The sequence below is a fragment of the Bidens hawaiensis genome, unplaced genomic scaffold, assembly GCF_021521415.1.
Source record: "Bidens hawaiensis isolate Kalapana, Puna unplaced genomic scaffold, B.hawaiensis_p1.1 tig00005084_1, whole genome shotgun sequence".
Classification (NCBI taxonomy): Eukaryota; Viridiplantae; Streptophyta; class Magnoliopsida; order Asterales; family Asteraceae; genus Bidens; species Bidens hawaiensis.
The window spans coordinates 618,933-630,742 of NW_027491325.1; the positions used below are offsets into that span (position 1 = coordinate 618,933).

The 11,810-nt window shown below is 40.2% G+C and overlaps 1 protein-coding gene across 1 annotated transcript; it reads right to left on the reverse strand.

Moving 5' to 3' along the window:
- Positions 1-329: 329 nt before the first annotated feature.
- LOC143628911 (uncharacterized) lies at positions 330-1,443 on the reverse strand. The gene is made up of 2 exons (XM_077098354.1): positions 1,371-1,443; positions 330-823 (listed from the first exon to the last, which is right to left on the reverse strand). The coding sequence occupies exons 1-2, from the start codon at positions 1,441-1,443 to the stop codon at positions 330-332; spliced, it is 567 nt and encodes a 188-aa protein (XP_076954469.1).
- Positions 1,444-11,810: the final 10,367 nt, after the last annotated feature.

The following is an 11,810-nucleotide window of genomic DNA, read 5'->3' on the forward strand; positions in this document are numbered from 1 at the left end:
ATGCGAATAAATATCATCTGTACTAAACCACACTCGCTCGCATATAGCGGCGTACAAAACAAAAAGAAAATATAAGAAGTAAACATATTTTTGTATTTTTGCATTTTATGATTTTTTTTTTGGATTTTTACATTTTTTAATTTTTTTTTTATATAGAATACTTCTAAAATCGACCGACTCGAATGGAGATTGAGTACGAGCGGTCGTTAATAGAGAGATACCTTGAACAGAAAATAAAATAAAAAAAATAACTACAAAACTCTACAACTCGGGCTGCCTCCCGAGAGCACTTAGTTTAGCGGGTCCTCAGCCTGACCCCTCCATCATGCCTATGCGTCAAATGCTGTGAGGCGCAAGACCACGCCTTCCCTTTCTTCCGCCTTCTCGCCGATATAATGCTTGAGACGGTGACCATTAACCTTGAAGCTCCCGTTTTTATCTTCAATCTCAACTGCTCCATACGGGAAGACTTCCTTGACCGTGTACGGTCCATACCATCGGGACTTAAGCTTTCCCGGGAATAATTTCAACCGAGAATTAAAAAGAAGTACGGTGTCCCCACACTTGAATTGTTTGTTACCTCGTAACTTTCGATCATGCAACTCCTTAGTCCTCTGCTTATAATTATATGAATGCGCATATGCATGATCACCAAGCTCCTCTAACTCATTCAGCTGATGAAAACGATGATCTCCAGCAGTCGAAAGATCGAGGTTAACCGTCTGAAGTGCCCACGAGGCACGATGCTCCAACTCGACGGGTAGATGACAAGCTTTCCCATAAATCATCCGAAATGGTGTAGAACCAGTCGGAGTTTTATACGCTGTACGGAAAGCCCAAAGAGCGTCATCTAGCTTATCGAACCAATCCTTTCGGTTTAGCCCAACCGTCTTCTCAAGAATGCGTTTAATTCCCCGGTTACTCACTTCCACCTGCCCACTAGTCTGTGGGTGGTAGGCGGTCGCAAGCCGATGGGTGACCCCATAGCGTTGCAACGCCTTCTCCATCTGCGCGTTGCAGAAGTGAGTACCTCGATCACTGATCAAGGCTTTCGGAACACCAAACCGAGAGAAAAGAGCCTTAAGAAATCTCACTACAACACTGGCGTCATTCGTGGGTAAGGCTTTGGCCTCGACCCACTTTGAGACATAATCTACAGCCATGAGTATGTATTTGTTCCCGCGAGATGACGGGAACGGGCTCATGAAATCAATACCCCAGATGTTGAAGACCTCGCAAACATGAATAGAATTCTGGGGCATCTCATTACGTGATGAGATATTACCGATACGCTGACAACGATCACAACCTCTAACGAATGTATACGCATCCTTAAACACTGACGGCCAATAAAATCCAGCATCAAATACCTTCTTGGCGGTGAGGCTCGCACCATGATGCCCTCCTATCGGTCCCTCGTGACAATGGCTCAAAATCTGCCATCCCTCCTAAGCATCCACGCATCTCCTAACAAGCTGATCGGCACCGATACAAAACAAATATGGATCATCCCAGATGTAGAACTTAACGCCAGCAAAGAATTTCTTCTTTTGCTGATGAGACATCTTTTTCGGGATAGACCCATCAACAAGAAAGTTCGCAATATCGGCAAACCAAGGGTAACCGACATCCTGTGCCTTAACAAACATCAAACTCTCGATAGGAAAACGATCATCGAGCTCAACAACTTCATCTTCAACTTCGTCTCTCTCCAGGCATGACAAATGATCGGCCGCCACATTCTCGGCCCCCTTTTTATCACGGATCTCTATATCAAACTCTTGTAGCAGCAGAATCCAACGGATAAGACGAGACTTAGCATCTTGCTTGCTAAAGAGATATCGAATAGCAGCATGATCCGTGTAAACAATGGTCTTGGATAGAACAAGATAGGACCTAAACTTATCAAATGCAAACACCACAGCTAGAAGCTCTTTCTCAGTGGTGGTGTAGTTCTCCTGAGCGTCGTTTAAGGTCCGGCTCGCATAGTAGATCGGATGGAAGTGTCTCTCCTTCCTCTGTCCAAGAACGGCACCGACTACATAATCGCTCGCGTCACACATCAACTCAAATGGTAACGACCAGTCGGGAGCAACCATGATCGGGGCGTTAACGAGTTTATCTTTTAAAATATCAAACGCCTCGATACACTGCTTAGAAAAGACAAATGGAGCATCCTTCTCAAGAAGCTTAGTCAAGGGTCTCGCGATTTTTGAAAAATCTTTGATGAAATGACGGTAGAATCCAGCGTGACCCAAAAAGCTTCGAATAGATTTCACAGAAGTAGGCAGGGGGAGTTTAGAGATTGTTTCAATTTTGGCTCGATCTACCTCAATCCCCGCACTCGAGATTCGATGCCCCAAGACAATGCCTTCGCGCACCATGAAATGACACTTCTCCCAGTTAAGGACCAGGTTGGTATCAACACAATGAGACATCATCTTTTCAAGATTAGAAAGACAATGATCAAAGGAACTCCCGAACACCGAAAAGTCGTCCATGAAAACCTCCATGGAGTCCTCAATCATGTTGTGAAAGATAGCTACCATGCATCTCTGAAATGTGGCTGGAGCGTTGCAAAGTCCGAAGGGCATACGTTTATAGGCAAACGTGCCATAAGGACAAGTGAATGTGGTTTTCTCCTGGTCATCTGGAGCTATCGGGATCTGAAAATACCTGGAGAAACCATTAAGGAAGCAGTAGTACTGCTGACCTGCCAAACGCTCCAGCATCTGGTCAATGAAGGGTAAAGGAAAGTGGTCTTTCCTAGTGGCATCGTTCAGTCTGCGATAGTCGATGCAAACTCTCCAACCAGTCACAGTTTGAGTGGAAATGAGCTCGTTCCTCTCATTGGTGACGACAGTCATGCAACCCTTTTTTGGAACCACTTGAACTGGACTAACCCAGGGGCTATCGAAAGTGGGAAAGATGATCCCTGCATCAAGGAGTTTGATAATCTCTTTCTTCACCACCTCTTGCATCTTCAGATTTAGCCTTCTCTGAGGCTGAACAACGGTTTTGAAATCATCCTCCATGAGGATTATATGAGTGCAAAATGAGGGGTTTATACCTTTGATGTCAATAATCTTCCAAGCAATGGCCTCCTTGTGCGCCCTGAGAACCTTTAACCACTTCATCTTCTCGCCCTCTGTCAGTGCAGAAACAATAATCACTGGTAACTTCCTCTCATTATCCAAAAACGCGTACTCCAAATGAGTGGGTAGATCTTTAAGCTCTAACGAAGAAGGAGGACTCTCGACGGAAGGTTGGTCATTCGAATCAACTCGCACAATCTCAGTCGATACGCCAGAATCAAGGGAGGATGACTCGGCGTCAGCATCAGAGGGCTGTTCGGTCATGGCAACCATCTCAACCTCTGGAATCTCCCTATCTAGAATCTGTGTGTCTAAGGCGGAGCCTCCACAGATGTCACTGAAAAACTCCCCCACATGAGTCATGATCGTATCAATGAAGTATAGGGAGTCATCAGTCGATTTGGGATGCTTGAGTGACTGTCGAACGTCAAACGTGACGTTCTCATCCCCAACTCGAAGAATTAATTTACCGTAGCGAACGTCGATCAACGCTTGCGCTGTAGCAAGAAAAGGTCTGCCTAGAATGAGCGGAACGCTATCGTCTTCGTTCATATCAAGAATGACGAAGTCCACCGGGAAGATGAATTTTCCGATACGAACGAACATGTTCTCAACAATCCCACGCGGATATTTTACGGATCGGTCCGCCAGTTGAATGCTCATCCTCGTGGGCCTCGGCTCACCCAGACCTAATCTACTGAAAACAGAATACGACATAAGGTTAATGCTATCCCCAAGGTCGGCCAATGCATGACTAACCGTATCATCGCCTAAGATGCAAGGAATCGTGAAACTCCAAGGATCGGCCATCTTTTCAGGCAACTTGCTCTGCAGAACAGCAGAGCATCCAGCACTAAGAGGAACGGAAGAGACTTCAGCTAACTTCTGCTTATTAGTGAGAATGTCCTTGAGGAACTTGGCATATTTAGGCATCTGAGTCAAGGCCTCAAGGAATGGAACGTTTAGATGAAGTTGCTTAAGGTGTTCTAAGAATTTGGCGTTCTGCTCCTCGTCTCTGTCCATCTGAAGTCTCCCGGGATATGGCAATTTGGGCTTAAAAACTCTTAGTGGTGGTTTGGATTGCTTCTCAGCCTGTGCTGTACCTGCTAGACTGCGCCTCTGGTGCACCTTGGCTGGCAGAGACTCCATCTGAATCCCCTCGTCTACCTGCTCCTCTCCATCGACCGCAGGCTGCTCGACAACTCCTTCAGTAGTCACCTCCTGAATCACGGGCTCGTCACGTGCCCCTGCACCGCTCCTAGTAATCACAGCTTTCACGAATCCTTTCGGGTTTTCCTCGGTATTGCTCGGAAGTGTACCTGGCGGCCTCTCATTTAAACGACTAGCTATCTCTCCCATCTGCCGCTCTAGATTCTGAATCGATGCTCCCTGATTTTTCATGAAGGTTTCGTGCTCACTGAATTTCTCTTGGGTTTCCTTATGACGGGAATCTTCTCGTGTCATGAGCTGGGATAACATCTGTGTCTGCTGTGCCATCATCTCCTCTAACGTGGGCTTCTTCTCTCCACTGCTTGGCCCCTCGACGGAATCTTGAAATAGGCTTTGACGTTGCTGGAAGCCGGATTGATTTCCGTTCCTCCAGTTTGAGTTTTGATTGCTTCTCCATCCCGAATTATAGGAATTTTGGTTTCGCTTTGGATAGCTTATGAAGTCAACAGCCTCTTCCTAAAAACCTACGGGGCACTTATTCGTATCATGGTGATGTGCTAAAAGTAGTATATAAAAACACGCTAATCTAGACACTAAGTAATAAATTCTAGACTCTTAAACTTAACTAAACTACTAACCGGCAAGTGAACCGGTCGACTCTAGTACAGCTAAGTAAGTCCGGATATCAAACCCACGAGACTCTTTAAATTACGTTTACTAGCTAATTAGACTCGACTACAAAACACGACTTATTATTTATATTTGTTTAAGGGGGTTTTTATTTAAAATACTAAATTAATACTATAATTAAAACTAATTAAGAAAACAAGTAAATTAAATGAAAACAAAGTTTGTTATGAAAATAAGATGATGATGAGAAAACTACTTAGGCTAGACTCCCCTAAATTTCGGTAATGAATTGACTCGCGAAAATATTTAGTTATAGACTGGGATTGTAAAATAGACACTTAAAAGAAAAACCAAATAGGACCGCTGACCCTTCTCAAGAGAAAACCTATGGATTTCTAACAAGTTTTAACGCACACCAGTATTAAAAATCAAGTTCGCTTACGGTCACCCAATTGTTTACAATTTAGTTCCTTTATACGAAATCCTACCTTACAACGCGGAAATCAAAGGCAGTTTAATATATCGAATTGATTCAATAGACAATAATTAAATAATCAAACCTAGACGGAATCCTTACGAAGAACTAAATCTAGCAAGATCAAATAATAAAGATCTATCGATAACCTATAGCACCTTACAGCTATTTAGGTTAGCAGCACACTTAGGTTTATTTGATTAAATAGTATTATTCCTATGATCTTAATCGAAATCAATCACAAAATAATCAAAAACACAAAGTAATTGACCTAAAGCAACCTATCATAATGACAAACAATAATCAAGGAAATAATGGAATAATAACAATTAATCAAACAATCCTAAATATCCATACGCATCAATTTAATATAAGTAAACCTTTTACTAAATCATAAAAACCATAACGTAAATAAATCCCAAATCAAAACACAACGTCAAAATAGGTTCATCATAAGCCTAGGCAGTCTATAATGTTTAGCCTAGCATCTTAAAATCAAACAAAACAATAATAGACGAAATCATGACGAAAATAAATAAGAACGGAAGATTAAAGGCGATAAAACCCGTGTTCTTCGTTCTTGAATGATAAGCACTTCGCCGGCTGATTCGTAGCCTTCAAACCCTCGGAAATATCCTCTATTGAGCTCCCAAATTCGTCCAAAACGACCAGGGTATTTAGGTTATCTTTAAGGTTGAGTTTAGAGGTGTTTAAATAGGTTTTCTGGGCCCAAAACAGGTAAAAACCGAAGTTTCTGGACTAAAATCGCCGCCGCGCCGCGCGACGGGGAGTCTGATGTTGGCTGCGCAGCGCTCCGGCAAAGTAGGAGGGGCTTGTCTGACCGGTCCGGTTCAATTCTGATGCGGTCCGGTTCATTTCCTGATGCTCCGGTTCAATTCTGATGCGGTCCAGTTCGTTTCCTGATGCTCCGGTTCACTGGTTAGGCTTGTTTTAGCTCATTTTTCGCTCTCTTAAACCAGGAACAAGTCCCGGGACCTACGTTATTCAATTTAGTAGTATACAAATCCTAACAAAAACCGAACATAAACGATTAAAATATTAATTAAAATATACAAGGGATTAGTTATTTAGCCTTATATCACATGGCCCCCTCTACAAATCTCGCAAAGCTGACTCTTCACCTGTAGGCCCTTCACCATCTTCGTTAACGCCTCAACCTGTGCCGTAAGTGCGGTGTTCGTGTCGACCGGATGTACGCGACGTGATGTAGACTCGACGCTCTTGGAACTCCTAGCGGGTGGTCGCTGGTATCCACTCATGGCTAACCCATTGAACAGGGCTATGCACTCATCGGTATCCTTTGTCGTCAGCAAGTTGCCTCCTGCAGCCGTGTCAAGCATACTCTGTGTCGCATATGTCACCCCGTTATAGAACTTCTCGACAACTGCCCAGTCTTGGAGGCCATGTTTCAGACATAATGCTAGAAGATTCTTGAATCGCTCCCATGCCTCGTAGAATGTCTCGGTGTCCTCCGTTTGGAAAGAATGAATTTGATTACGCAAACGAGCGGCTTTAGCCGGAGGATCGTATTTTTCAAGAAAGTTGGCCTGCATAGCGCCCAAGTAGCTATGGACCCCTGTGGGAGGGATTCAAGCCACAGACTAGCCTGATCAACGAGTGAGAATGGAAAGACGCGAAGCTTGATAGCATCTTCAGAAACGCCAGTGAGATTGAATGTGTCGCAAATACGAGCAATGCGAGTGAGATGAGAATGCGGGTTTTGGTGGATCAACCCGTGAAATTGTGAAGAATGTGAAATAGTGTTCAGAATATTAGATGGAATCTGCCAATTCGTGTTTACCGTGATGGCTGGAGGAATGATGCTGGATCTCGCGCCAGCATTGGCCGGACGGGCCCGGTCTGCAACGGTCCTCTTCGGTGGTGCTACTGCGTCGCCCATTTCTTCTGCGGCTGGAGGTGCCTTAGATCGCCTATGAAACTCACGTTCGGGTTTGGAAAAAGGTTTTGACTTGGAAGGTCCCTGCGAACGTGTGTGTGGCATGCACTAGTGAGATAAACAGGTGTAAGCTCAAATAAAAGGCAAATAATTTTTTTTTCAAGTAGCACGTAGAGCCCTTAACTAAACGAAAATAAACAAAATGAAACTAATTAAGCTAAACTAATCTAAACTAGAAAACAAAAATAAACAGGCAAGTTCCCAACTCGGGTCGTTCTCTAATCGCCTCAAACCGTGTCCCCGGCAACAGCGCCAAAAACTTGTTGTGCAAAAATATATATATAACTAATAAAATGATTCGCAACTTAAGCTTTAAAAACCAAACAACCTAACCTAGTTCACACAATCGGCAAGTGTACTGGTCGCGTGTAGCAAAGAGAAAGGAAGTCTGGGTATCGAACTCAAGGACACTAGAGGTGGCTCGGATACTAAACCCTAACAAAGTCCTGCCCTAAAACAATATTTGATTAATTATTATTATTTTTTTATTTTATTTTAATTAATATAAACTAAGTTAACTAACTTACTCGACTTAACGAAACTAACGGAGCTCTCAAATATGATGAAGGGGAACCACCTAGGTAGGGAATCTTAACGACTATCAACGACGCTCGGGTGACAACGAACACAGAAACCGGGTTCTAAAGATAATCTAACTAAACAATAATAAGGGAAAATAGGTCCCCACAGTCAGTTTTACTAAAAACCCCAAAAAACGTCTAGAAAGATAGGTAAAGCACGGTTGATTTTCTAAGTACCCTAATGATTTATTACTTGATCCGTATAAAAATCACAAATTCTTCTAAGGCTCGTAATCCTAACAAACCTAGGGAATAAGGGGTAATTCTATATTAAAGATTAAATAATTCAGCTTACAAATTAACCTAATCAACGGCTAGAAAACCGAACGTGGTCTCGCAACGGCTAACTAAATCAACTAGACCAAAGAGATAAACCGACTCCTAATGTCTTGGTCTGACTAAAAGGAGATGAACCACTGAGATAAACAACTCTAACCAATCAAACCCTATGGTGACGTCTACCACAAACGACCAAAAACACCAAGTAATCAGTCTAGCATGCAATCCTAAACAAAACATGAAACAAATTCATGTAAAGATAAAATCACACGGGGTTTAATTAATAAAATATTGACAAACTCAATAGAAATCATAGAATAAAACCATAATAATATGAACTTGACAATAGAAAATCAATTATATGTTCGTTAGCTAACCCAAAACAATTGCTAAAACATCGTCAATCAACCAAACCTAGGTAGTTATAAGATTTTAGCTACTCATAATAATAACAAACAAGTCAAAATAAGTAGCAAAATCCATGATAACAATAACTGAAAATAAATGACAAAGAGTCTTTTTATAAAGAGTAAATGGTTAGCAAACCAAAGAAATATGCTTCCAATGCTCTAACTCCAACTTACGAAGAAAGAAAATAATACGTGACTCTTTGTTGTGGTACTCCTCACCCAAAAACAAAACTTTTTTTTTCATTTGATGCGGCCTCCAAAACAATTCCGCCGTCCCCCCTTCTCACAATCTGATAGGATAATAATATGTTGAGAAGTTGCCCTACCTTCCTTTTTTTATTTAATTTGAGTCGGCCTAAAGCCCAAAGTCCAATTGGTGAAACCTGCATTCAAATTATATCACAAGTAAATAAATGCATTTGACTTTTACGTGTAATTCAACTTCTAGTAAGTAAATAAATACCTTTTAGTTCATATGATATGCATTTATGTTTATTAAGATAAACTATTGTTTGAACCATTACGTAAGACACACTTAACTTTTGTGGTTGATAAATATTAAATAAAATATTTTCATTGATCAATTTAGTTCGTTGTCTTTTTAAAACTTTTAAATAAGAATCAATTCAGAGTAGTTTTCAATAAAAACCTATTCAAAATTTAATAAAAGTGTACGAAATATTTAAATAAAATGTATATAGTTTAAACCACATTAGTGTCAACAACTTTAAGAATAGCTATTGGTTCTTGTGGAACCTTGGGTGCTTCAACAGTCTCTAAAACTACTGTTTGTTCTTGTGGAGAACCAGTAGTGTATGTAACTTCAGAGGCATCAGCAGTTTGTAAAACTGCTAGTCTTGTATCAGCTGTTGGTGAAACAACTGTTTGCTCATTAGTAGTTTGAGAAACTATTGGTATTTCATCAGTTCCATCAGTTGTTTGAGAAACAACTGGTCTTTGTGTTCCTTTTTTTTTTACTTTCTAGGACTTGGACTTTAGTCTCTTGGTCATTGATGAGCTTGTTACATCTGGTTTTTCTCTGAGTTGCCTGACCAAGGCCTTGCCCTTTTCTTTCTCTTTTCCTTCTTAATATTTCTTTCAACTGTGTAGATTCTTTAGCAGCTTTGTTTGCTGATTCATCTAGTTTCTTTTCAGCTGCCTTCTGAGAAGCCTCCAAAATACTCTACCCCTTTTTGGCATCAGCAGCAGCATCAACTTGCTCCTTAAACCATGGTGCAAGAGGAGCTATTCATGTGAGTTTTTCAAGTTGATTCCTCTGGTTAACCATCTGTCTCCTTAGCTCTTTGCAAGAGTGTTTAAGGAATTTCTTTAAATTATGGTGCCAATGTTGACCTTGGTTTGAAGAATTTGGAATTTATTGGAAAGAAAGGATTTTAACTCAGCATACTTTTTAGAAGAGGTGGTTTTACCCTCTAGTTTTAGGCATAATTCCTATACATGCATTTTGGTAAATTTCATGAGTACCAATTGCATGGCCTCTACCCAACTGTTTTCTCTTAAAACAATTTGATATTTAATTGGTTCAACTTGAGATAGAAATCTAGAAAACTAACAAACATTTGCTTGCTGACTTCTTGTGAGAACACCGTATTGAATGTCACCAATTATCTATTCTTGAGGATGTGATGCATGAAACCCATAAGGAACGATGTCTCTTATAGTGTTTGAGGAAGTTTGTGTTGAAACTAGTGATTGAGAATAAGTTATTAATGGTGGGGGCATTGATGGTAAGTAACGGTTCTGTGTAACAACTGATGGACTAACAACAACGAAATGTTGTAGTTCATTTTGGATAATAGTTGTTTAAGCATCAATAGTTATACTTCCAGAATTTCCTTGAATAGCAGCTGGTTGAACATGACCAATATTTTGGATCAAAGTGTTGTTGTTCTTTGTATCTGATTCTTCAAATATGTACAGCCTGAGCCTGTCTGAATGAGTACATGTATCAGTAGATTTATTAGTTTTAGGCTCATACTATAAGATATCACAATTAAATAAATCCGCATGATCAATAGGAATTTTTAAATAAGATACATTTAATGTTTCTTTACAATCTTTTTCCCAAAGTTAAAAACTATATATGCCTTAGATATAGAGGAATAGCCTAAGAAATAACCACAATCAACCTTGGCTGCAAATTTTGAAATTGGGTCTTAGATTCAAGATAAAACATGAGCAACCAAAGGCTTGAAAACTGAGATTAAGTTTTATGTTATAAAGAATCTCATAGGCTTTATTCTCATGTTTTTGATTTATCAAAATCATATTCTGAACATATCTAGCAGTGTTAACTTCTTCTGCCCAAAAATATAAAGGTAAGCATGAATCAGCAAGCGTGGATCTGGTAGCTTCAATGAGTATTTTGTTCTTCCTTTCCACTACACCATTTTGTTGGGCTGCCTTGGAATACTGAATTTTTTGATAACGCCTTTTAAGATACAGAAAGTATCTAGCACTCATTCTTAAATTCAGCTCTTCTTAGGATTTTTACAGGAAGATTAAATTGTCTCTCCACTTATACAATGAAGTTCTTGACCTTTTCAGCTGTTTCATCAATTGAGTGCAAGAAGAATGTCGATGTTTACCTTGAGCAATCATATAAAATCACAAGACAATACCTTTTCTTTCCAAAAACTCAGTATTCAAACCGGTCTAAAAAGATCCATGTGTGAGAGATTAAAACAAGAAGTAGATTTGGACTCTTCTATTGACTTATACAAGACATTTTGTTGTTTGCCATCTAAACAAGTAACAAAAGTTTCATCACAGAAATATTCGTTGTCAGATTGACCTCTAACAAGTTGATTCTTGGTTAGATTGTTAATTGTTTGTAAATTAACATGACCTAATCTTCTATGTCATAGATCTGTTTCTATTGTTGATGCTCTACTAAGAAAACATGTCGCAGTAGGGATATTGTTATCCTTGTGCATGTCTACAACATAGACATTGCCACTCATGTTTGTAGTTAACAATGCCTTTCCGCAATCAGTTTTTGAATATGCTTTACACAGTCTGAGTTGAAAATTTTGCATGCTTTCTTGGTAAATAAAACACCATATCCCTTATCACACATCTGTGATACACTTAACAAATCGAATCTTAATTTGACAATCAAGTTAACATTCTCAAATATCAACTTACCTGCTTCTGCTTTCCATGATCTTA